Below are 26,570 nucleotides of genomic sequence, written 5' to 3' on the forward strand. Positions count from 1 at the left end.
TGTTGTTGTGATGGTTCTTTATTTGCTTCATATTCAGCTCAAAACGTTCATTTCTGGCAGCTACTGCTACAAAATACATGAAAACCAACATTTACGTGTTGTTCACACAAATCTGACACATTTGTCAATAATACTGATCAGCAAAGGGGATTTTATCTGTTACTCTTCATTAGCTGGACTCAAACACAGCTCCAGGTGTTGCATTTACAGACGGGACACAGTAGTCGGTTATTGCAGCTTTGACAGTAACACAAAGGCCAAGAGGAACCTCACACCTCAGGACTCATGATTCTGTGATAATACGTTTATTAGGTTTTGTTGTGCCACCTCCAAGTGGCCAGAACAAAGATTAATACAAGTTCAAGAGGTTTTTTGTCTTTAAAACAGCATTTATGTGAAATTATCAAGGGTTTCTTTGACTGTTTTGAGTCTCAAAGGTAAAATGTGGTGAATACATGAGAGGTACAAAGTGTGGCTGATCTCAGCGAGGAGGTCTTACAGGTAAAGCCTCTCCACGGTCCCGTCGTGCCTCTTTGCTCGGCCGCCGCCGCCAGCAGCACCGTCTTTAGGCATCAGCTGGACCAAGCCCTCCCGGATCCAGGGGATGAGCTTGGACACCTGGGTGTAGATGCCGTATTTGCCTCTGCGTGCACAGCCTTCGCCCCAGCTCACGACGCCGGTGACGAAGTAGGTGTCGTGGTAGCGGGTGACGTGCGGGCCGCCACTGTCTCCTTGGCAGGCGTCCTTGGCTTCTTCTGCGTAGCCTGCACAGAACATGCGGCCAGAAATGCGCAACATGGTGGATTCTATACAGGTTTGCCGTTCTACGTAGGGAACTGTGAGGCGCTTCAAGGTGTGGGACGCCTGGCGACCCTCGCCAACACGGCCGAAACCACTGACCATCCCGTCCCTCTGCCTCATCAGGACCTGCAAGACCAGTGCAGACATGTTTGTACCGTACAGAAACATTGACTTGGCAGTAAGGCTGGAGCAGAACCTCCTGAGGTTTACCCATTCCAGCTGCTTCTATTCAAACAATTGGCCTTAAAGATTCACCTTTTCAGCAAAGTCTGCTTCTGGGAGGCAGGCGGGAAGGATGTACCGGGTGAACTTGATGGGCTTGGTCAACTTGATGAGGGCGATGTCGTTGTGGTAGGTTTCTGGTCTGTAGTTAAAGTGGGCTGCAAGCCTTTCCACGTAGTGAGTTGCTTGTTTGTCGTCCTCCTCCAACACGTCGAACACACCTGAATGCACAGAGATGATATGATATGAACACATTAACAGGCCCACTCTGAGAAACGCTGAGTGATTCAGGCGATGGTGGAGTCAGACGTACCGACTTTGATGTAAATGTAACGAGACTGGTTCATGCAGTGGGCCGCGGTCAGGATGAAGTACTCGTTGAGGATCGTTCCCCCGCAGAACCCGATGTGGTCCTCGTTCAGGAGCAGAGCCTGTGAAGACAGACCAGTTACTGATGGACTCCCAGATGTCCACATACAGACAATAGTGGACAATGTGGTGTTTATTATAATGATGTGCGAACCTGCCATGGACATTGTCCTGGTGGACAGTCCTCTCCGCCAACGATGCGCGTAAATTCTGACATTACAGCAACGTGTTCCTCCTCTATGATTGCGTTTTCTGGAAGATCTGTGCTGTTGCTGTTTGTGGAGTTGGTGTCGGGCTCTGTCATGTTCAACCCGTCAACGGTGTTTGTCGCCGTCGTGTTCTTACGCTCGTACCTCCACACGGTCCGGGTGGATCCGGTGATGAGGGCGCCGCACTTGAAGGGCACTGCAAGAGTCGATGTGAGATTCAGAGGTCAACGTTCGTTTGTTCGCTAAAGACAAATCGCCACAAGAACGGCGCTGAGTTAACAAGAGACTCTTACGGTCGGATTTGCAGGATTTATCGTCTGCATCCAGGAAATATCCGTCTGCACAGGAGCACTGCACGTTGTCTCGGACCACGTTGCAGAAGTGTTTACAGCCGCCGTTGTTGTTCTCACAGAGTTGGGGAATAACTGCAAAGACATGGATGACACTACTGAGACCAGGAGACAAGTCAAGAACATCAACATTGGACAAACCAGGCTGCTCTAAGACTTAACCCAACCAATCAATCCCATCAACCTATAGGTGTTCCCTCTACCACGAAGCAGCTGTGTCTTTACCGATTTCGCAGTTGTAGCCCTGGTAACCGGGTTGGCAGTAGCAGTTGTATTTGCCAATCCCGTCTTTGCAAAGTCCTCCGTGAGCGCAGGGGTTCGACTCGCAGGCGTCGCCGTCTGCAGGATAAACAAAGACACCTCCATCAGTGAAAAAAACCTTAACCCTGACACCTTGTGGTCACAGGTGGTGGTGCAGCACTCACCGTAGTATTTGGCCCAGAATTCAGTCTGAGAAAGAAAAGAGTGAGAATTGATATTCAGCCAACGTTTGATTTGAGTCTAAACTGTTCCTTTTGCTAATTAGTGAATAAAAGTCACCAACAAAAACGGCTACGATGCTAATTAACACCACATTTTGTGTTTTTTTTTAAACGTTTCTACTTAAGCTTCCTCTCATGTCTGTGTGTTGTGTCTTTGCAGGTTAATACAGTTTTATCGTGGTCTTCAAAGATCTCTCGCGCCTCCTCGAAGTCGCAGCGCTCCTCCACACACTCCCGCTCCATGTTGCCTTGTTTCATCTCCTCAAAGAAGCTGTTGGCTCGTCTCGGCCGGCTCAGCACCTGATTGGCCGCCTCGTCCTTCAGGAAGACTGGAAGGCAAAGCAGAAGACAAAGGTGGTGGTACAAGGTCAGATCAGCATCCTCAGCACTCAACCCTACACTGATGCTGAAGTCGGAACTCAGATCTTTCCCAGTTGAAAACTCAGAGTCCCGACTTCAAAGCATTTGAGATGCACCACGCCAGAAAAACCAAAAACTTGTCAGACCGGGACAAACTTTGCATTCAAAGTGCTTCACATAGCTAAGGCATAAAAACATTACAAAGGGCTGTTTTCATGGTAAATTCATGCAAAACCGCTGATGCGCGTTCCTATCGCGGGCTCTAAAACAACTCTGTCTGGTAACGTTCTGTTATTATCTCAGAGCGTGGTGAATGTGCAGGTCACAACTTGTCCACCAGAGCGTTTTGGAGTCCGTAGCGTAGCTCTGAGCAGCTCGCGGCTCTGCTCCGCCGTTCTAAAAATAGCTTGCACCTACAATTAAAGGTAACGAACCTACTGCTATGACTATAGGCAATGGGCCATTTTGCCAAAATGTTGAACTATCCCTTTAAAATTGTTGCGTGACATCAGACAACGGATTCTCGGCGAAGACGGGGTAGATTTTTTTGTCTGACTTCGCCAAGTGAGAGGAGCTCCGACTTGAGGTTGCGTTTGATTGCAGTCGGAGGTCAGAAAGATCCAATTTCCAACTTTGTCTCGAACGCAGCATGACTCTCTACAGCGTGGCATCGTGGGAAATGTAGGCAGGAGGTTTGGTGAGGGAGTAACTTCAGAGAAATGCATCTTTCACGACAGACAATCGCAGACACTGTTAATCAGATCCAGCTTTGTCGTCTCCATGGTAACTGAATGAGGTGCACAGTACCTGGATTTAGTTTAATCAGAAAATATAAGATATAAAATGTAAAACATTAGCAGGTCTGGCCCCTCCAGGCTCCTGTAGTTTCAGGCTGATTCTGGGACACAATATGGGATTTAAAGGAGCAGCGTCATGGATACATGGATGGAGAAAGAATCAGATTATTGACAAGTCGTTTGTCCGTCCAATCAGATGCAAGGAGAGTGTCGTGTCTCCGTTAGCGGGACAGCTGTCATGTTGACATCACACACAACATGCTAAACACACACAAAAAAAGGAGACGGGGTCAAATGTCATCTGTTAATCAACCCCCCAACCCCCCATCCTCCCCCCATCGCCTCCCAACAACAACAACCACTGCTCTAACTCCCTGATCTCAGCTCTGGTGGTCGTTCATGGCGGCGGCGGTGGCGGCGGTGGACGTACCGTGGGCGGCGGCCTGGTGGAGCAGCAGGAGGCCGAGGGACAGGCGGACATGACACCAGAACATGGCCCCGGGCGGCGGTGACGGCGAGTTTGTCTGGGAAAAGACGTGAGAGTACTGAGTGGAGGAAATGGAGTCTGACTGTGGAGAGAGAGAGGAGGGCGAGAGAGGAGGGAGGGGAGAGAGGGCATTGACCTGTATGGAGAGAGAGAGAGAGAGAGAGAGAGAGAGAGGGGTGAGGGGTGAGGGGTGGGGGTCATCAGAGGGGGCGGGGCTTAACTACAACACTGCGTCCATCAAGACAACTACACGTCCCAGAGTGCACTGCAGGAGGAAGGAACCGTCCAATCACAGCCTCAGATCAGGTTGTGTTCATGAAGATCGACCCCCCCCCCACCTGAGTGACATCACATCACAGGACACGCCCCCCCCCACCCGGTGGCTCCGCCCACCTTACAGTAAATGAGGATGTGTCATCAGTGAGTCAGTGCCGAGACGAGACGTCCTCCAACCAACTCATGAGTATTTACTCTGAGCAAACCTCAGTGATGATGATGATGATGATGATGATAAAACAGAAACGATCAATAGAACGAATCTCCTTGTTGTTTACAACTACTTCCGGGTATAAAACCATCATGAGAACAATAGTGACGGACAAGAGTTTCGCTGTATATATCTCATTTTTCATGTCATTATATTGCCGTTCAGACTTTGTAAAGTTTATAAAACCAATGATTGGACAAACATTACTATTTACGTGTGCACATTTTTGTAATTAGTCATGGTTATCATAGCTTAGCCGGGCTAACCGTTAACTACCTGTTAAACTTTAATAACTCAGTGACTCAATAAACGGTCCATGAAAAAATATTTTTTCCAGCGGATATCTGAGTTACAACATGATTGAGCTAACTGGAGCAACTGTTAGCTGTCCCTGTCAGCTGAACCACTGATGCTTTCTAAACTGAATAAATACCACACATAGCAACACAAAACACACAGAAATAGTAATGTTTCTTCAATCATTTCAGATTTGTCTAAACGGTGATAGGGCGTGAAAAACATGATAGCTAAACTCTCGTTCGTTACTGCTGTTCTCATTCAAATTACATTTTCTACCCGGAAGTAGTTGTAAACAACAAGGCGATTCGGTCTATAGATTTCAAGTAAAAACACTTTTTATTTTATTTTTCAGATCAGGTTTATTTGTTTGAGTTACATTAATGTACAAACATGGAGGTGAAATAAAGAGTTTTATTGTTAGAACTAAAGTAAAAAACAAACTCTTCGACACATCGTCCGTTACTAAACCAGTTTCTGTTCCATCATGTCCGCTGCCGCCAACGCCGCGCTCTTCTCCACCGTGGCGGCGGTGGGCGGGTCTTTGACGGTGGCCTCCACCCAGTCCACGAAGTTGGCCATGTTGGCGTACACGCCGTAATACCCGGGGTGCGAACAGCCCCGCCCCCAGCCGACCACGCCCGTCAGGAAGTGGGTGGAGCCGAACTGCGTGACCAGCGGGCTGCCGTCGTCTCCGCGGCAACTCTCCTGCCTCCCGTCCAGGTAGCCGGCACACAGCATGTTGGCGGTGAAGTTGAACTGGGCTCTCTGGGAGCACTGCGCGTTGTGGACGATGGGGACGGACATCCTGCGGAGGACGGGGGAGACGGGCGGAGCTCCGTCGGCGGCGGCGGCGGCGTTGCCCCCGGTGGTTCTCTTGCCCCACCCGGACACGGCGTGGTAGCGGACCAGCAGCAGCTCGCGCTCCACGAAGTCTCTGGTGGGCAGGCAGACGGGGACGACGTCACGGCTCAGGACGACGGGTCGGGTCAGACGCAGCAGGGCGACGTCGCTATCGCCAGTCGGCGGGTCGTAGCCTCCATGGGCGATCGCCATAGATACGGGCATCCTCTGTTCTTGCCCTTCGTCCACGTCCAGGTCGTGTTCCCCTGGAAACGGACACGACATCATCATACACAAACAGTTTAGTTACTATACTGGGTAATTATACTATATTTACGGGGTTAAAGGGATAGTTCAACATTTTATCAATGAAATAATAACAGAACGTTACCAGACAGAGTTGTTTTAGAGGTAAATTCATGCAAAACCGTTGATGCGCGTTGCCTTCAGGGACAGTTTTTCATCAAGCAGTCTCTAAATTTCCCTCTAAAACAACTCTGTCTGGTAACGTTCTGTTATTATCTCATAGCGTGGTGAATGTGGAGGTCACAACTTGTCCACCAGAGTGTTTTGGAGTTGTTGGATTGTGTATTTGATAAGTTTGATGAGGGAAACCAAGAAATCCCATGAGCCTCCGTAGCGTAGCTCTGACTGAGCAGCTCACGGCTCTGCTCCGCTGTTCTAAAAATTCTAAAAATGTTGAACTATCCCTTTAAATAGAATTACATTACTAGATAGAGATTAAAATCATTCACAAAAAAATGAAATCAGGTCGCCAAAAACAAAAACACTACAGATGGCGCAGTTACCCGCCACCACGGTGAGGTTCTGGGCGTCGTTGCCATGGATACAGTGGGCGGCAGTGACGACCCAGTCGGGGTAGACCAGGACGCCGCCGCAGTGACTGTTCCCGTTGAGCTGGACCAGAACCTGCCAGGGACACTCTCCTCTGGGACACTGGTTGGATCCCACCACTCTGGTCTGAACCACGGCGCTCTGGTTCTGACCCGTCTGCTGCGGCGCCACCAGACCACACGGATACTCCACTGCAACACAACCACAGGACGTTATCATCACCTCCTTCCTGTGTGCAGGAGACAAGGAGACAGGACAAGGAGGCAGGACAAGGAGACAGAACCAGGAGACGGGACAAGGAGACAGGACAAGGAGAGAAGGAGACAGGACAAGGAGGCAGGAGGAGACAGAACCAGGAGACAAGGAGACAGGACAAGGAGACAGAGTTTGAGAGGAAGGAGACACACGGCAGCGTTCGTACCCTGAGAGACACACTGCCGTCCGTCCTCCCCCAGTTTGTAGCCGCCGGCACAGGAACATTTACGTCTCGGTCCGGCGCCGTCGCAGAAATGTTCACACTGTCCGTTCTGGTAGAGACACTTCAGAGAGTCTTCAAACACTGACACACACACACACACACACACACACACACACACACACACACACACACACACCGTCGTCTCATTGGTTCTCATGAAGATGTTGTAATTAATCAATCAATCGATCGTCCACCTGTCTGACAGTATTGTCCCTCGAAGCCCTCGGGACACTGACACTCGTAGGACGTTCCCACGTAGAGACACGTCCCGTTGTTCTTACACGGGTTCACCAGGCACGGGTCACGACCTGCAGGACAAGGAGACAGGAGACAAGGAGACAAGGAGACAGAACCAGGAGACAGGACAAGGAGACAAGGAGACAGGACAAGGAGACAGAACCAGGAGACAGAAGAAGGAGACAAGGAGACAGGACAAGGAGACAGAAGAAGGAGACAGGGCAAGGACACAGAAGGAGATAGGACAAGGAGACAGAACAAGGAGACAGAAGGGGACAGGACAAGGAGACAGAACAAGGAGACAGAAGGGGACAGGACAAGGAGACAGAACAAGGAGACAGAACAGTCACATGTCAGAAACAGACGCAGGAGAATGAGGATCAATAATCCTGATCACTGAGCTTCAGAGGCGAACACAGATACTGATCGATCAATACGTGGCTCCTCCTGAGGACAGATCAATATATTAACCAGAGGTCGGTCGTCTCTACTTGAGACTCTCGTCTCTACTCTCTTTGAACTGATCAATCTGCAGCTCTGTGATTGGCTTCACTTCCTGTGTCGTGTGTGTGACTCACGCTGGTAGGTCAGCCAGAACTCCCTCTGCAACACACACACACACACACAGCTGCAGTCACATAGAGAACAGAGCATGCTTTTATTTTTTATTTTGATAGTCTGTGCGTTGGTACCGTTTTCCCGTCGTCCTCGAACACCTCCCGCGCCTCCTCGTAGTCACAGATCTCCTCCACGCACTCCCTCTCCAGGTTTCCTTGTTTCAGCTCCTCCAGGAAGCCGCTGTTCGCTCGCCGCCATCGCTGCCGCAGCAGCACAGCGCTCGCCGCCTCCTTCTGCACAAACACTGCACACGACACTCAATGACGTCATTATATATTATAAACTAATATGGTGTGATGTCATGAAGGCGGTGTTGTGGTTGTGTGATGATGTCAGACCTGCGGCGGCGGCAGCGAGGCTGCAGCTCAGCAGCAGAGTCCAGACGAGGCAGCAGCTCCTCAGCAACATGTTCAGTCTGAACCCCCTCTTCAGCCACCAGGACTCTTATTTATGGGGGGGGAGGGGCTTGTGGAGGCTCCGACCACCAGACCACCGACCCCTAACCCCCACAGAGCCAACGCCACTAACACACGACCTTAGTCCCATTGTGACAGAGGTCATTGAACGCACCTCTCTCTCCACTACTGTGATGTCAAACTGTAACTTCACATGGATCCATTATTATCATTAGTTATTGATGAACTTTTATCAACCTTTAAAGGGTCAGTCTGTAATAATTAACAAGGTTTATTGTTAAAATCTGAATCAACTACCCATTAATATATTTGTATAAGTGTATAATCACCATAAAATAACATTTGTTTGGTTTTCGTAGCCTTATAATTCTTCTTTTATATCTACATATAACAAGCGTCTTTAGCGTCGCCATCTTGCGCCGCCATGTTTGTACGGAAAATCCAGCCAGTCAGAGAGCGCGTTTTAAGAGTTTCACGTTTATAAATAAACCAACAGCAGACATATCGTAAAATGGTTTAGATCTTCACCTCCATTTTACACACTGGACCTTTAATCACTGATTCACCAGCAGAAACACAGGAATTCACCTGATTGCAAAACTTGCAAAAACCCAAACATGTTCAGATTGAGTGAAACATTTGGGGTTTTATTCATACAAACATATTTAACAAACAGAGATTGTAACAACTTTAAAGGGACAACGAGGAGTTTGCTTTTGGTTCTAAAAGAGTCTCATATTAATGTGGATGAATCTACGTTACCACTTGTTAATGGCTCCATTTAGATAAATATATCTTTCTGTCTTTGTAGTTATTTTGTTATTATTTAGTGGTCGACTTGCCCAGCGTTTCCTGGTTTCGGTTTTGTGGGCAGGTCATGGGAATAACGCTGCCAGATTGCGAGTTGGCATCGTTTATGGTCGGAACTACGACGGTATCTGATCGTCTTCCAACCTCCGACTTTCATTCTTGGCAAAGTTTTCGCTTTCGTCCGTCTTGTGCCGGTCCAAGAATTTCACCGTGCGCGCAGAGGGGGTCTGACCCGAAGCACTTCGATTTCCAAAACTCCTTGTTGTCCCTTTAATAATAATTTTAATTCTTGTGTAACATGAAAACACAGATTGATCAGTTTTAAACAGGTAAAGATAAATACTTCGTCCATTCAGCTCATTAATAACAATAATAATGATAATAACACATTTCTTTTTTTCTTTGAATAATGACTCAGTGATTACTTGATCATTGACGCTGGCGTCTTGTCGGCGCTGGTCGGTCCCGGCCCTCAGGTGGTGAGGTTGTGGGTCAGCACCTCGGTCTGGTTCCTCTGCTGCTCCGCCGTCGCCGCTGTCTCCGTTCTGTTGTGGATCCACTCCAGGTAGTTGGACACCCGGGTGTAGATGCCGTAGTTGCCCGGGCGCGCGCAGCCTTTGCCCCAGCTGACGATGCCCAGCAGGAAGCTGGTCTGCTTGTACTGCGTCACCAGGGGGCCGCCGCTGTCGCCCTTACACGAGTCCTGGCCGCCGCCGATGTAGCCGGCGCAGAACATGTTGTCGGTGAGCTTCACGCCGCTCTCCGCCACGCAAGTCTGGCTGGGGATCCGCGGCACCCTGAGGCGCCGCATGACGGTGGAGGTGGGGCCGTTCTCCGCCCGCCGGCCCCACCCGCTCACGGTGTGCATGGCGATGTCCCACATGGCGTTTTTGTCCAGGAGCCGAGTCGGCAGGCAGACGGGGACGGCGTAGGGCGTGTAGGTGATGGGCGTGGCCAGGCGCAGGAGGGCGATGTCGTTGTCGGCGGTGACGGGGACGTAGTCCTGGTGCATGATGACCTCAGACACCTGGATGAGCTGCTCCGTGCCCTCGTCCACCGCCACGTTGTGTTCACCTGTCAGACAAAGAGCAGGGTCAACGGCCGCCAGTCGCTCCCCACACACGCCGTGTTTCCTGCTGCTCGCCTCCCGGGGGGATTCGTACCTGCGACCACCTTCAGGAAGCGGGTGTCGGTGTTCTCCAGGCAGTGGGACGCCGTGATGATCCAGGTGGGTTTATAGATGGCGCCTCCACAGAAGCCTTTACCTTTATACATGAGCAGCACCTGCAGGACGACACAAAGCTCATGCTTCTGCGCTCTAATGTCAATAAAGGTTATTCGAAATGTCCAGGATTGAACAACGTCGCCCTCATCACAACATAACAACCTTATCTCTGGAAACTCTGGGGGTCAGAGGTCGGAGCAGAGTAAACAGTTACAGTAGAGGATCGTGTACAGTGAACCGGAGCGTACCTGCCAGGGACATTCACCTTTGGGACACTCTGTCCCTCCCACAATCCGGGCCCGAGGGTCCAGCTGCCGGGGTTTGTCCTCGGTCTGCAGGACGGGCACCATGCCGCACGCTATCGCCTCTGCACAGACACACACAAGAAGACAGGAGATCGCTGGTTTGATCCCTGACTAGTGTTGTGTTATAATTAAAGACGAACTATGCAAGCTATTTTTAGAACGGCGGAGCAGAGCCGTGAGCTGCTCAGAGCTACGCTACGGAGGCTCATGGGATTTCTTGGTTTCCCTCATCAAACTCATCAAATACACAATCCAACAACTCCACAACGCTCTGGTGGACAAGTTGTGACCTGCACATTCACCACGCTATGAGATAATAACACAACGTTACCACACAGAGTTGTTTTAGAGGGGAATACAAAGACTGTTTGATGAAAAACTGTCCTTGAAGGCAACGCGCATCAGTGGTTTTGCATGAATTTCCCTCTAAAACAACTTATTTGAAACTTATTACAACTTATTTGAAACCAAGAAATCCCATGAGCCTCCGTAGTGTAGCTCTGAGCAGCTCGTGGCTCTGCTCCACCGTTCTAAAAACAGCTTGCACCGACAATTAAAGGTAATGAACCTACTGCTATGACTATAGGGAGTATGGCAATGGGCCAATTTGCCAGTGTACAGTATGAAAATAGGAAACATTTGTGAAATATTTGTGTTTATGGACGCACCGTCAGCGACGCAGCTCTGTCCATCAGCTTGCAGGAAGTACCCGTCTGCACACGAGCAGGTCAAGGTCCGCGTCTGGGAGTCTTCGTCACAGAAGTGTTCGCAGCCTCCGTTCTCCAGCTGACAGTTGGAGGTGACGGCCCGCAGGTCTGAACACAACACAAAACCATTGATCATTTATAGATTTAGAATCAGTCCACAGGAAATAGAAGTTCTGTTTGTGACTGTTTGTGTTGTTGTTGCTGTGGAGGAGGTGGCGGAGCAGCGTTGGTCTCACCCAGCTCACAGTTGACGCCACCGAACTGAGGCAGACAGAAGCAGGTGTAGGACGAATCCTGGGTGGAGCAGGAGCCTCCGTTCACACAGGGGCTGGAGCTGCAGAAGTCTGGGACTGAACGGACCAGCACATCAGGTGACATGATTACTTCATGCTCAACGGTCGTGGTGGGATCAAACCTGCGATCACTTACCGTTGTACTTCCTCCAGAACTCGTCCTGAGGAGAGAACACAAACTCACGTTATTCATCTGCACTGATGGAAAAATCTGCTTGTCAGAACTTCTCTGTGTTCGGAGTTCGGACCGTGGTCTCGGTGTGTTCGAAGACCTCCCGCGCTTCCTCGTACGTGCACGTCTCCTCCAGACACTCCCTCTTCAGGTCGCCCATCTGCAGCTCCTCGAACCAGCCCGAGTTGTACCTTCGGGTCCGGATGAGGACGCCGTGGGCTCGGTCTGGATCCAGAAAGACTGGACAGAGAGAGAGACAGAGGCCAATTCCCATTTGTTGCATATATCAGATTTTGCATTTATCTGATATCTGCATTTACACCTGCTTTGCTTGCGTGAAATGATCCGCATGCGTTGATGCAGTTGGCTTCCAAAATGGAAGAAGTCAGCAACCGTTGGCAGATATCCGATATGACAAATATCCGATATCATGCATTTTTTCCACCATTTACATGTTCATGTCACAGATCTGATCTGTGACACTTGAGATAAAAAAAATCGGAATTGGGCCATTTGGTCTGGATCTGAATGATGGTCTGGATCCGTTCTGATTGGTCCAAAGTCTCCAGTGGATCAATAACAGTCACCAATGGATTAATGATCAGTGAGAGTCACAGGTTTTGTTTTGTCAGCTATCAGTTAGCATGCTAACAGGCTAAGCTTGTGAGCCTATTAGCATGCTAAGGCTAACAGAGCAGCCGCGTCCCTGAGCAGAGCGGCTACCTGGACACAGGAAGTGGTAGCTGTAACGACGGCGGTTTCCTCACCTGAGGTGGGCTGGCAGCCGCCGAGGCAGAAGATCAGGGTGAAGAAGAGTCTGAGCCTCATGGCTGCACCTTCATCAGAGCTCAGAGCTGCTGCTGTTGTGACCCACAGGTCCAAAGTCTGATCCACCCTCCGCCCCCCAACCTCCAACCACCCACCACCCACCTCCACTGATCACATGATGCCCATCTCACTCTCTGTTCCTGTGCATGACGGCAGCCATGTTTGGAAACACATCATCTTTGAAGATAAAACCTGTCCTTTAATGTTGAAAGGAGAACGCTCCAAATGTTTTATCAAGCTTTTATTGAAAGCTTCCTTTCCTTTTGCATCATCTGCTGGTTTGGCAAGTCAAGTTAAGACTGAGACTAACATCCTATCATCTTGATACTTGAAGTGTGATTCTTATTGATGATGAGTTACTGTTTATTTGTCAAACTAAATAGCTAGACGAAATGCCACGTGTGATCCTCTGCAACCCAATTTCCCCACAAGGACAATAGATCACTACTTCTACTAATACTATACTAAAAAGGGTATTTGATAATCCTCATAATTATCAGCCAATTTCATAGTAATGTCATGTTTTTCATAAAGGCAAAAGATTACACGTGCTTTTAATGCTTTGAAATTTTTGGAAAGCCCAGAATTTTTCTCCACCAAGTCGTTGCAATTGACCGTTATTTCTGGGCTGTTTCTAGACATGATCACGTAATTAGCAGCCTGTACCAGTTATTCCTGCAAAAAACCTGAACAAACCAGATCAGAACCTCCCAGTTTTCATTCCCTCTTTTATTTTCAACAGGATGTTTCTGAGCCTGGTGATGCCTTCAGGGACTCGACAGTTTAGTTTTTAATTTGACATTTTCACAAAAAACACAGATCACAGGATCAATCAAACAGCTGCTGTGTAACTGCTTCAGTGATCGGACCAATCAGACGTTTCATTAAAACCTGCTCTCGTTACGCCTCGGCTCTGGACCGGTCCAGTCTGGGTTCTGGTCTCAGCCGGTTGACCTCATCTCCTCGATCCAGCCCAGGAAGTTGCTGACCTTGGTGTAGACGCCGTACAGGTTTTCGTTGCCGCAGCCCTTGCCCCAGCTCACCACGCCCGTCAGGAACCAGGTCTTCTTGTAGCGGGTCACCAGGGGCCCGCCGCTGTCGCCGTCGCAGTGGTCCTGGCCGCCCGCCCGGTAGCCGGCACACAGCATGTTCCTGGTGATGTTGAGCTTGTTGTGGAGGCGACACTCCTGCAGGTAGGGATGTCACGAATCGCAATTACTTGCATTCACAATTAATCACGCAAAGATTCCTAAATACCGTCACTTTCCAAACTTTTCAGAATCATCTTGAGGTAAATGCACAGATACTGGTCCATTTACCTAATGTAACATTGAATTGGTAGGAATTTAAAAGTTTGCGTGTCATTTGTAACAACAACAAAAAAAACTGATTCAAATAAACTTAAAAGCCCCACCAGTATGTAACTTATTTGGCTTTTTATTATCAAAAATCAAATATGTCTTTCATAAATACGTATTTCACTGAAGTGGAATCACAGCCGCATACAAATGAAAGCTTTCTAGTTGTGTTGTCCTTTAAGACATTTAGACTTTTATTTTGAAGAGTGAGCTTTTATTTTGATAGGGTTTGTTGAGCTCTTCCCCTGCTAACCACTAACCGCCGCATGGAAGCAGGCTGATCTGTTGGCATGTTTTTCTATATATATCTATCGCTCTGGGACAACACACTCGTACCTTAGAATGAGTTGTTACAAGTCGTTACAAATACATAAGTGGGCGACGCACCGAACCGAGGCGGCCATGTTGCATCGCCATTTTTTACGTTGAGTGGCAGCGTGACCGTAGGTAAGTTAACCCAAGGGGGCAGTTGTTGGTCTGAGAAGTGAAGCTCACTTCCGCGTTCAAAAAACTGCAATCCCCTCGGCTTCCTCTGGGGGCTGGCTCCAGAAGGGAGCAACTCCAACTGAGCCCCATGTTAAAATAGCCGACTTTACAGCTTAAAAAAACATATTTACAGCCTGGTACATTTTTTTTTTTTGGTCTCAACTGATAGTTTCTACCCCCACACACACTCTGAGGGGGGTGCATTTAAAAAAAAAAACTCTACCGTTTTACTATTATTAGGTTTAAAATTCTGGCCAATTAGGGCGCGGAAACGTTGAGTGACAGGTCTGGAGACCGCTGCTTCGAGGCCAGTGGGCGGGTCCTCGGCCGGCTAACCGCCGCACCTCTCCAAATATGGCAAGTAGAATCCAACATGGCGCAGTTCAAACCCCCGTAGTAGCGGCACAAAACAGACTCCCCCAAACCAATGGGTGACGTCACGGGTGCTACGTCCATTCTTTTTACAGTCTATGAGGTAACCACGGAAACTGAGCTGAGCTGTGGGCTCGGCCTGTTAAAACTGTCACCACTGTGTAGTGTGAGGAAGGACGGAGGCACTGGTGTTGCATTCTGGTGCAGTCAGGCAGACGGCAGTCGGCAAGCCAACCAGATGTCATTGTACTCCACCAGAGAAAGACGGTAAAACAATACCACATCACCATGACAACATATTGTCACGCCTGTATTGTTTTGCGTTGTGCTGGCGGACCACTTGTTTACATAGAGGCTTGTTTACCCTGTTACATGCAGCGTCTGTTGTCTGTCTGATGTCTGCCCCATTTCAAGTGAATGCAACATCAAGAACACGTTCAAATATGCAACCGCACCGCTAGATGGGGGCAATTCCTACACTACTGGGGCTTTAAACATTTGGTAAAAATGACAATTAATTCCCTTGGGGAATATAATTGGTCCTTTATTAATAGATACTTAAAATATTTTGTGTAAATAATTAGCATTGAAATTATTTAGACTATATTTTATACATACATAGCGTTGTGAAATGAATTAATGCATAATAATCGTGATAATCGAAATGCCGCGATTATTTCTCTGACAATAATCGTACCAAGAAAATCTATAATCGTGACATCCCTACCTGCATGGGAACGCGCGGCAGCACCAGACGCTGCAGGAGGCGGGCAGGCGGGCCGTGTTGCGCCAGGCGGCCCCAGCCGGACACGGTGGAGTGGCGCACGGTGGCCAGCGTCCTGTCGAAGGTGATGTTGGCGGCGGGGAGGCAGATGGGAACCACGTAGAGCCCCAGCTTGACGGGCCGCTGCAGCTTGAGAAGCGCCAGGTCGCTGTCGGAGCTGGACTTGTTGTAGCCCACGTGGATCAGCAGCTTGACCACGCGCCGCCGCTCCTCGGTCTTCTCGTCCAACTGCCGGTCGTGTTCACCTGCAGAAAGGGGACGGTGCGGTCTCAGACCAATCAGGACGCAGAAACCAACTTTACATGATAGAAGAAGAAGAAGAAACGGTTGCCGTACCAACGGTGACCTGAAGGATGCCGACAGGTTTCCCCCAGACGCAGTGAGCCGCCGTCAGGATCCACTGATCCGACAGGACGATGGCGCCACAGGTGTAGACGCCGTTCTCCGTCAGCATGGCCTGGACAGGTGGGGGCGGAGCCATCAGCACAACCTGTCTGTCTCTCTACACCTGTCTGTCTCTCTACACCTGTCTGAGTGGACCTACCTGCCATGGACAGTGTCCTTTGGGGCAGATCTTCCCGTTAACGACCCTGGGGCTGAAGTGGATCTGTGGTCGTCCACAAGGGACGTTGTCTGGACCAGAGAGACAACAACAGTAATGATGTGGTTTGCTAAGTGGCTGCTAAGGTCTAAAGGAATAGTTCACCAAAAAATGAAATTGATGAATACTCCGTAGTAGTTTTTTATTCCTCAAAGTGCATCTGGAGATCCAGGAACATCCTGTGTTGAATTTTCCTGGGTGATACAGGATGTCCTAAATGACATTGTTTCCAGTAAACTCTGGACTATATCCCTTCAGGACACTTGGATTGCAGTGGACGAGCAGTGTGGAGGAATATTAAATGGTTTTTGTGTAGTTTTATGGCCGTTTTTGTGTCGGGCCCTATTACTCTCGTATAAAGTTTTCGTTGGACTACGAACCGGCCTCCCGGGTCTCCAGATGCACTTTGAGGAATAAAAAACTACTTCGGAATATTCATCAGCATGAGGGTGAATTTCATTTTTTGGCGAACTATTCCTTTAATGCTATCACAGCCAGTGTGATTGGTTGTTGTGGTGTTGCAGAAGGCGCGGTTGCACCTTGAGGATCGCAGGTGCTGTTGTCCACTTGGGACAGTCGGTACCCGGCGGCGCAGAAACAGACGAAGGAACGATCTGGAAACTCTCTGCAGAAATGCTCACATCCTCCGTTTCTATAGTGACAGCCGTTGGAGGTGCGACGGGCTGCGAAAAACATCAGCTCATCAGAAACGCCACCGACTCACTCACTCACAGAGACTCACAGAGCTCTGGTGGTTCTCGTGTGTGTGTGTTGGTACAGTACTTTCTACCTCTGTCACAGTTGTGTCCATGGTAACCAGGTGCACACTTGCAGGCGTAGGTGTCGACGTGGCGAGTGCAGGTGGCGCCGTTCTTACAGGGCGACGACTGGCAGTGGTCCACGGCTGTGGACAGGAAACAGGAAGGAAGCTACTGAAGCCGTGAGCAGGTGTAGGGATGGATGGGGATCGATACTCGGTACCATAAAGTTACGGCTGATGCGCGTTGCCTTCAGGGACAGTTTTCCATCAAGCAGTGTCTGTATTTACCTCTAAAACAACTCAGTCTCTGTCACAACTTGTCCACCAGAGCGTTGTGGAGTTGTTGGATTGTGTATTTGATGAGTTTGATGAGGGAAACCCAGAAATCCCATGAGCCTCCGTAGCGTAGCTCTGAGCAGCTCACGGCTCTGCGCCGACGTTCTAAAAATAGCTTGCACCGACAATTAAAGGTAACGAACCTACTGCTATGACTATAGGGATTATGGCAATGGGCCAATTTGCCAAAAATGTTTAACTATCCCTTTAAGCTACAAATCCTGCATAGTTCATCTTTAAAGACACGTACAATATGAATATAGGAAACATTGGTGAAATATTTGTGTTTGTGGACGCACCCTCAGCGACGCAGCTCTGTCCGTCGGCGTGCAGGAAGTACCCGTCTGCACACGAGCAGGTCAAGGTCTGCGTCTGGGAGTCTTCATCACAGAAGTGTTCGCAGCCTCCGTTCTCCAGCAGACAGGTGGAGTTGACGGCCTGCAGCTCTGAACACAACACAAAACCATTGATCATTTATAGATTTAGAATCAGTCCACAGGAAATAGAAGTTCTGTTTGTGACTGTTTGTGTTGTTGTTGCTGTGGAGGAGGTGGCGGAGCAGCGTTGGTCTCACCCAGCTCACAGTTGACGCCACCGAACTGAGGCAGACAGAAGCAGGTGTAGGACGAATCCTGGGTGGAGCAGGAGCCTCCGTTCACACAGGGGCTGGAGCTGCAGAAGTCTGGGACTGAACGGACCAGGACACCAGATGTGTTGGCTACCAAAGTGGAAGAGGAAGTCAGCAACCGTTGGCGGATATCCGATTTGTGATCTGATTTATTTCTACATATAACAGGAGCCTGAATCCATATCATGCATTTTTTCCACCGTTTACATGTTCATGTAATAATAATAATAATAATAATGGATTACATTTATATAGCGCTTTTCTATTGTTACCCAATACCCAAAGCGCGTACAACAACCATTATTCATTCATACCACATTCACACCGGTGGTGGTAAGCTACGTCTGTAGCCACAGCTGCCCTGGGGAAGACTGACGGAAGCGTGGCTGCCAGTGTGCGCCAAATGGCCCCTCCGACCACCACCATGGTCATTCATACACATTCACACGAGGCAAGGTGGGTAAGGTAAGGTGTTGTAATATTCAGATCATGCCAGTAGTCTGAATCAATGTTATTGTTTACCATAAGCTTGCACGTACTGCTTACGTCATTACGGTAGTAGAGGCGCAAACCGGATGTGATGTCTTAGGCAGGTTCTGCTAGTTCTCCAGCAATAAAGCAACATACTGCAAAGCTCCGTTTCTTCATTCTAAACTAAGTAAACGATACTCGTAAATACCACACTGGCGACGAGGATCCAGGAGAAGTACTACACGTTTCCCCGGAGAGTGGAATATTGCGTGCGGAAAAAGTTCGGAGCGAAAGAGACTACAGTAACAAGCTGCTAAGTGTGCTAGTCAGTTAGCATCCAGACAGTCAACATGATGTTAGCACACAGCCCGACTGTACCACCGTTCGATACCGAGAGCGAACCTAGCTCTATCGGACCGCGATGGACTAAGTGGCTTCAGAGATTCGAGAACTACACCATGGCTATGAATATCACCGGAGATTCAAGATTGAAAGCCCTTCTACTGCATCTAGCCGGCGAAAGAGTGCACGACATTTACGATACGGTGGCGGGGGAAGGAGACAAGTATGGAGATGTGAAAACGAAACTCACCGACTACTTCTCGCCGAAAAAGAATGTCCAGTACGAGGTCTACGTGTTCAGGAAAGCCACACAGCTGCCTGGTGAGAATCTAGATGTTTATAATACCCAGAGGTGGGTAGAGTAGCCAAAAATTGTACTTTAGAATAATGTTACTCAAGTAAAAGTAAAAAGTAGCCATTCAAACATTTACTTGAGTAAGAGTAGAAAGTACTTGGTGAAAAAGCTACTCAAGTCCTGAGTAACTGCTGAGTAACCTCTGATTTGTTTGTTTAATGATCAGCACGTAAATGTAGGCCTAATCAAATACACAGAAATATAATAGCAATGAAAAAATTCAGATATTGCCAAAGAACAACATTTAACAACTAAGACAAAAGCCTAAATGGCATTTTTTTTTTTTACAAAGTAACATAAATGAAGACAAAATTCAGCCACAATAACTTACATAGGCCTATGAAAGGTCTATGAACTGTCCATAAGCTCTTTGTGTGGGTGTGTGTGTTTGTCTGTGACCCTGTGTGTGTGTGGGGGGGGGGGTCCTATGATTGGTTTCTAGTGAAACCAAAGTCACATGACCACACCCCCGAAACTGGAGGGGTGGTCATGTGACTAGGAGTCACATGTCTCCAGGTGTATGTGGGGTTTAAACTTCCTAGGGAGGAAGAAGAATAAGATGACCTGTATGACTGAGAACCTTCACGGACATTATCCACGACATACCAGGGCTGACGTCATCCTAATCATTTACTAGCCGCAGTTTCTCAAATTTGAGGCGGAGTGGCCGCCCTGTTTACCGCGGAGATAATGTGCGGTCATGTGACTGCCTGGCTCTGTCTGATTGGTTAAACGAAGGCAAATGTCGCGAGAGGCTACATCTGATTGGTGAAACGCAGTCATGTGACAGAGGCTCGGACGTATCTCCATTAAAACATAAACAAATAATGTGCACATTAGATCGATAAGAAAAAGTAGCGAGTAGCGACCGGAATGTAGCTCAATGTAACGGAGTAAAAGTACCGCTTCTTCTGAAGAAATATACTCAAGTAAAAGTAAAGAGTAGGCTTCATTGAAACTACTCTTAGAAGTACAATTTATCCAAAAAGTTACTCAAGTAAATGTAACGGAGTAAATGTAGCGCATTACTACCCACCTCTGATAATACCAGACTTTGGATGCTAGCAAAACACTGCGAGTTTGGTGATGTGGACAATGAAATAAAATCACAGATCATTCAAAGCTGCACGTCCTCCAGGGTGCGCAAATACGGTTTGAGGGAGACAAATAAGACATTAAAAGAACTCCTTGAATACGGCAGGACACTGGAACTGTCTGAATTACAGTCAAAAGGAATTGAAGAGGGTTCTAATCTCGCTGTGGCAGTGAATCAAGTGCATAGACGACCCCAGAAGAAGGCATACCAAAAACGTCCAGTAGGTGGCAGCAACACCCTATGCAGGAACTGTGGTGGCGAGTGGCCACACAGAAACGAATGCCCTGCAAGAGGCAAACAGTGCAAAGCGTGTGGCAAGCAAAACCACTTTGCAAGACAGTGTAGAACGAAACCACAACACACTGAGCAGAAAACAGACACAATGACCTACAAGAAAGACTACAGGAAAAGAGTCAACCAGGTAGAAACACAAAGTGAACCAGCTCAGCGCGAGTTATCCTCAAGCAGTGATGAATGTTATGCGTACACTGTTAAAAGCAATAGAGACACTAAGCAGCCACTGACAAAAATCGAGCTGAATGGAGACACAGTGCCAGCTCTGATCGACTCCGGTGCTGCAGTAAACATTATCAGTGAAAAGACATTTAATAACCTGAGTATCCAGCCCCGCCTCCGACACACAGATCTCAGGATACTAGCCTATGGATCCAAAGACGCCAAAGGTGATGGCTGCTCCCTACTCAGCTACCAGACAGCTGATGAACTGGGGTTGATCAAAATTGTACATTCTATCAGCCCTCCCCCAATGAGGCTCACAGTGGTGGATGAGCTTGTGAACAGCCACCCCGAGCTGTTTGATGGCATCGGTAAGCTCAAAGACTTTCAAGTCACACTACATATCAACCCAGACATACAACCAACATGTCAGCCACATCACAGAGTTCCTTTTCATGTACGTGAGAAAGTTGAAGCTGAGCTACGCAAACTCGAAGACGAGGACATCATCGAGGAAGTGACAGGCCCGACGCCCTGGGTCTCGCCCATCGTAACACCACCAAAGCCCAAAGATGCAGACAAGGTGCGCATATGTGTCGACATGCGCCAGGCAAACACAGCCATCCAAAGAGAGCGTCACCTGACTCCTACTATGGACGACGTCATACACAAACTGAATGGAGCAACTGTATTCTTAAAGCTGGATCTGACGTCAGGATACCACCAGCTGGAATTACATCCCAACAGCAGGTACATTACCACATTCACAACGCACCTGGGACTGAGGAGGTACAAGCGCCTCAACTTCGGCATCTCCTCAGCTGCTGAGGTATTTCAGAACGCCATCCATCAGACACTTCAGGGCATCGCCGGGGTGAAGAATCTCAGCGATGACATCATCGTTTACGGGGCGACACAGGCTGATCACGACAAGAGCCTGACTGCCGTGTTCCAGCGACTAAAAGAGCGCGGCCTCACACTGAACCGCAAGAAGTTCAACAAGACTCGACTAGAGTTCTTCGGGTTCATATTCTCAGATGGCGGCGTCTCAGCTGATCCGAAGAAGGTTGACAGTATACGCCAAGCCGACAAACCCAAGGATGCAGCAGAGGTAAGAAGCCTTTTGGGCATGGCGAACTACTGCTCACGCTTCATTCCCGACTTCGCTACAGTCACAGAGCCGCTGAGAAAGCTCACGAGGAAGAGCACTCCCTGGCAGTGGGGTGCGGAACAGGACGCAGCGCTGAGCACGCTAAGAGAGAGTCTCACCAGTGAGACCACGATGGCGTACATCAACCTGAACATGGAAACAGAGCTCATTGTTGACGCTAGTCCAGTAGGACTTGGCGCAATACTGCTGCTAAAGAACAAAGAAAAGAAACACATCATCGCATATGCAAGCCGAGCGCTCAGTGATGTAGAGAGGCGCTACTCTCAAACAGAGCGTGAAGCGCTTGCAATTGTATGGAGCTGTGAACATTTTCATCTCTATATCTATGGCAAAGAGTTCACTATGGTGACGGATCACAAGCCACTCGAGCTCATCTGGAACAACCCGAGGTCCAAGCCGCCCGCCCGCATCGAAAGATGGGGACTTCGACTGCAGCCGTACAACCTCAAAGTAGAATACAGAAAAGGGTCTGATAATCCGGCAGGATACATGTCCCGTCACCCAATCCCAGCACAAGCACCTACCAAGAACACCCGTGCAACAAAAGTAGCTGAAGAATACGTGAACTTCATCATGCATAACAGCACACCCAGGGTCTGAAATTAACTTTTTTAAAGTTTAAAGTTACTCGCCAGACAGACTTTTTACTAGCCAAAACCAACAAGTTGCTTCACTATTGTATTTCGACATCACTAGTTATATAGCAGTCATCGTAGTACCATATAACCGTCATTCTGTTCTTCTCAATCAATTGTGCTGTGTAGACAATGACCTTTCAACTTTTCTGGAATAACAGTGTATATATATTTTATATATTATATATAATTAATTAACGAGACTGTGACGACCTTTTTTTTTGATGACTTTCTTTAATGGAAGCAATTTCAGGTAGCAACATGACAGTACAACGTGACAGAGAAGACTTCCATTCTTGCGTTTTTCCCCAGTTTTTTATCCCTCCCACAAACCCACCCCACTCAAAGGAGAACAGTACTATAATAATAATTTTTAAACAGCGTTTCACCACCTCTCATCTCTGCCAGTCAGTCCACCTGCCGCCTCTCTCACTTGCGGTCGCACCGCACATACACGCACGCACACACACGTGCACATACACACACAGACACGGTCGCATGGACAGTTGGCGCTTTGCCGCTTATAAACGTTAAATGCGCTATATCGCGCTGATTGTACAGTGTTCGAATAACCCCCCCCCCCTCCCCCCGGTCCGTCGGATAGTCCGACCACCGACTCTGGCGTGCTAACAGCTAACAGCTACCAGCCACGCGGCTCGGCTCACGTTAACTGGACTCGGTGCGTTCCTCTCGGTCAGCTGTGAAGCAGCAGCGGTCTGACAAGCATGATGACCGTGACATGTCCCGTTATGCTCGACAAAGTTGTGACATTGTCAGGTGACTATAAGCTTATAATACACTGGGGGAAACCCTGGAAACAGATTGGGAGTCTCATTTTTTCTATCTCGCCAAGTGGCGAGACAGCTAAAAATCTGTCTCGCCACAGAGGAAACTGGGTCGCGAGTGGTGAGTGCTAATTTCAAGCCCTGAGCACACCAAAAGCAATGACTCTGGATGAAATCAAGTGTGAGACACTCAAAGATGAAACACTACAAAAGGTCAGTACTCTCATACGCAACAATACGTGGCACACAGTCACAAAAGACACTGTACTGAGACAATATGAACATGTGAAAAGCGAGCTCACAGTGTCACATGAAAATGACATTATACTAAAGGGTTCCAGAATCGTCATTCCCTCCTCACTCGAGCACACCTCCAGCTCGCACACGAGGTGCATCAGGGAATCACAAAGACAAAGGCGCTCCTGAGAGAGAGGGTGTGGTTTCCAAACATCGATCGACAAGCTGAGGCGATGGTGAGAAACTGTTTGGCATGTCAAGCTAATACACTAGAAACACACTATGAACCACTGCAGATATCAGACCTCCCTGACACAGTCTGGCAAGATGTCAGTGCAGACTTCTACGGCCCACTGCCGACAGGTGAGCATTTGCTAGTCATCGTGGATTGAATTGATTGAATTGAATTGAATTGAATTGAATTGAATTGAATTCCTTTTATTGTCATTTATACCAAGGTACAAACGAAATTTAAAATGCGACCTCCATGTGGTTTAAAAACATCAATGAGATAAAAAAAAAGACATACACACAATCAACAACAATAAGACAGTAAAATTCAATAAAGTGCAGCAGTCAATTTTTTAAAGTGCAGTCAATGTTGTCAGTGTCAGTGTGGGCAGTCTATGTGCAAAGAGTTCAGTTGCCTGATGGCACTGGGGTAGAAGCTGTTGGTCAGTCTGGATGTGTGGGACCGTGTTGATCTGTAGCGCCTCCCGGAGGGCAGCAGTGAGAACAAGGAGTGGCCTGGGTGGAAACTGTCCTTGATTATGTTTTGTGCTCGTTGTTGGCATCTGGTGTGGTGTATGTCAGAGAGTGACGGCAGTTGTGTGTGAGAATGAGTACTCCCGGTATCCTGTAGTGGAAGTCATGCACTCCACCTCTGCAAATTCTGTCATCCCTGTCATGGACAAGATCTTCTCGATGCTTGGCATCCCCAGAACGGTGAAGACCGACAATGGCCCCCCTTTCAACGGTGAGCAGTTCAGCAAGTTTGCAGCCTACATGGGGTTTCACCATCGGAAAATCACACCACTATGGCCCCAGGCAAACGCAACTGCAGAGAGGTTCATGAGAACAATTGGAAAGTGCCTCCGTGTTGCCCACATGGAAAACATCCCCTGGAAGCAGCATCTCTACACATTCCTATGTGAGTACCGTGCAACACCACACAGCACAACATCACCCGCTGAGTTGCTGCTCAAACGCAGGATACACACAAAGATGCCTTCAATGAGTACACCTATCAGACCAGACGAGGATCTTTGCAGGAGAGACCGCAAGGCCAAAGCCAAAATTAAGGCGTACTCAGACACTTGCCGTCACGCTGCGCCTTACCCTCTCCGACCTGGTGACATGGTGCTGTGCTCTCAACCCAGACACAATAAACTTACTACAGCCTACAATCCTAAGCCGTACAGAGTGACCACCGTCAAGGGCTCTATGGTCACAGCTGAGCGGACTGGACACAGAGTGACAAGAAACTCCTCCTTCTTCAAGAAGCTCAACCATGGCCTGCGCGATACATCTGTAGCGGAAGAAGAGGATGGAGAAGTCACCGCTGACACAATCCCAGTGTTGGGAAGGTACCCTGCTAGGCACCGACACCCTCCACAGTACCTCAAGGACTTTGATAAAGCCTGAGAAAAAAAAAAGAAACAGGCAACATAAAAAAAGGACTGTGAAATGGACTGAGTTTGCTAAAGTTTGAAAAGAGTGTTCAGGAATGAAAAAAAAAGAGATTTATCTCTAGACAAATTTTGAATCTGAAAGTGTTTGTAAAGTTGATTCTATGTTCCATATGTGAGATGATATTTGAGAAAGCACTTATGTGATGTATTACACTGAAGCAATCCAGTTGTTTGCTTAATGGTTTATTGTTGTTTACAGACCAAGTGGATGTTAATTAGTTAGTTAATGAATATTCAAAGTAACCAGAAGTGGAAGTAACAGATAACGTTGAGTCCAAGTTAGAAAAAAAAAGAAGTGATGTAATATTCAGATCATGCCAGTAGTCTGAATCAATGTTATTGTTTACCATAAGCTTGCACGTACTGCTTACGTCATTACGGTAGTAGAGGCGCAAACCGGATGTGATGTCTCAGGCAGGTTCTGCTAGTTCTCCAGCAATAAAGCAACATACTGCGAAGCTCCGTTTCTTCATTCTAAACTAAGTAAATGATACTCGTAAATACCACGGGTGTCTTGCCCAAGGACACTACGACAGAGACTGGGAGAGAGCGGGATTCGAACCGCCAACCCTCTGGTTATTGGACAGCCCGCTCTACTGCCTGAGCCACTGCCGCCCTGTCACAGATCCGATCTCACTTGAGAGGAAAAAATTGGAATTGGGCCATTTGGTCTGGATCTGAATGATGGTCCGGATCTGTTCTGATTGGTCCAAAGTCACCAATGGATTAATGATCAGTGAGAGTCACAGGTTTTGTTTTGTCAGTTATCAGTTAGCATGCTAACAGGCTAAGCTTGTGAGCCTATTAGCATGCTAAGGCTAACAGCAGAGCGGCTACCTGGACACAGGAAGTGGTAGCTGTAACGGCGGCGGTTTCCTCACCTGAGGCGGGCTGGCAGCCGCCGAGGCAGAAGATCAGGGTGAAGAAGAGTCTGAGCCTCATGGCTGCACCTTCATCAGAGCTCAGAGCTGCTGCTGTTGTGACCCACAGGTCCAAAGTCTGATCCACCCTCCGCCCCCCAACCTCCAACCACCCACCACCCACCACCCACCTCCACTGATCACATGATGCCCATCTCACTCTCTGTTCCTGTGCATGACGGCAGCCATGTTTGGAAACACATCATCTTTGAAGATAAAACCTGTCCTTTAATGTTGAAAGGAGAACGCTCCAAATGTTTTATCAAGCTTTTATTGAAAGCTTCCTTTCCTTTTGCATCATCTGCTGGTTTGGCAAGTCAAGTTAAGACTGAGACTAACATCCTATCATCTTGATACTTGAAGTGTGATTCTTATTGATGATGAGTTACTGTTTATTTGTCAAACTAAATAGCTAGACGAAATGCCACATGTGATCCT

At 48.3% G+C, this 26,570-nt stretch overlaps 3 protein-coding genes across 3 annotated transcripts in view; all 3 read right to left on the minus strand.

Moving 5' to 3' along the window:
* LOC310997379 (uncharacterized protein) lies at positions 1-26,189 on the minus strand. The gene is made up of 23 exons (XM_083987054.1): positions 26,094-26,189; positions 11,897-12,060; positions 11,785-11,809; positions 11,592-11,705; positions 11,317-11,463; positions 10,592-10,710; positions 10,282-10,402; positions 9,593-10,192; positions 7,967-8,136; positions 7,853-7,877; positions 7,232-7,345; positions 6,981-7,118; positions 6,514-6,750; positions 5,333-5,970; positions 4,021-4,213; positions 2,602-2,762; positions 2,377-2,401; positions 2,177-2,290; positions 1,895-2,026; positions 1,547-1,797; positions 1,337-1,454; positions 1,057-1,244; positions 1-927 (listed from the first exon to the last, which is right to left on the minus strand). The coding sequence occupies exons 1-23, from the start codon at positions 26,152-26,154 to the stop codon at positions 496-498; spliced, it is 4,287 nt and encodes a 1,428-aa protein (XP_083843180.1). The 5' UTR covers positions 26,155-26,189; the 3' UTR covers positions 1-495.
* Positions 1-26,570, minus strand: part of LOC310997657 (NLR family CARD domain-containing protein 3-like) — a gene marked incomplete at its 5' end in the record, with an annotated part of 366,988 nt that overhangs the window by 59,437 nt on the left and 280,981 nt on the right. The gene's annotated exons all lie outside the window — the stretch shown is intronic.
* Positions 13,359-16,144, minus strand: LOC311000921 (coagulation factor VII-like). The gene is made up of 3 exons (XM_083991826.1): positions 15,985-16,144; positions 15,592-15,893; positions 13,359-13,835 (listed from the first exon to the last, which is right to left on the minus strand). The coding sequence occupies exons 1-3, from the start codon at positions 16,127-16,129 to the stop codon at positions 13,590-13,592; spliced, it is 693 nt and encodes a 230-aa protein (XP_083847952.1). The 5' UTR covers positions 16,130-16,144; the 3' UTR covers positions 13,359-13,589.

Source organism: Trachurus trachurus (genome assembly GCF_905171665.1).
Source record: "Trachurus trachurus genome assembly, chromosome: 2".
NCBI classification, from domain to species: Eukaryota; Metazoa; Chordata; class Actinopteri; order Carangiformes; family Carangidae; genus Trachurus; species Trachurus trachurus.

Bases quoted from the DNA above. Each gene is read 5' to 3' on its own strand.
- LOC311000921 (XM_083991826.1), bottom strand. From the start codon at position 16,129: ATGGCTCCGCCCCCACCTGTCCAGGCCATGCTGACGGAGAACGGCGTC. The intron at 15,894-15,984 runs GTACGGCAACCG...CCCTTTCTGCAG, and splicing joins CATCCTTCAGGTCACCGTTG to GTGAACACGACCGGCAGTTG. The intron at 13,836-15,591 runs GTAGGGATGTCA...CCCTACCTGCAG, and splicing joins TGCCGCGCGTTCCCATGCAG to GAGTGTCGCCTCCACAACAA.
- LOC310997379 (XM_083987054.1), bottom strand. From the start codon at position 26,154: ATGAGGCTCAGACTCTTCTTCACCCTGATCTTCTGCCTCGGCGGCTGC. The intron at 10,403-10,591 runs GTACGCTCCGGT...GTCGTCCTGCAG, and splicing joins AAGGTGAATGTCCCTGGCAG to GTGCTGCTCATGTATAAAGG. The intron at 6,751-6,980 runs GTACGAACGCTG...GTTGTGTTGCAG, and splicing joins ACGGCAGTGTGTCTCTCAGG to TGGAGTATCCGTGTGGTCTG.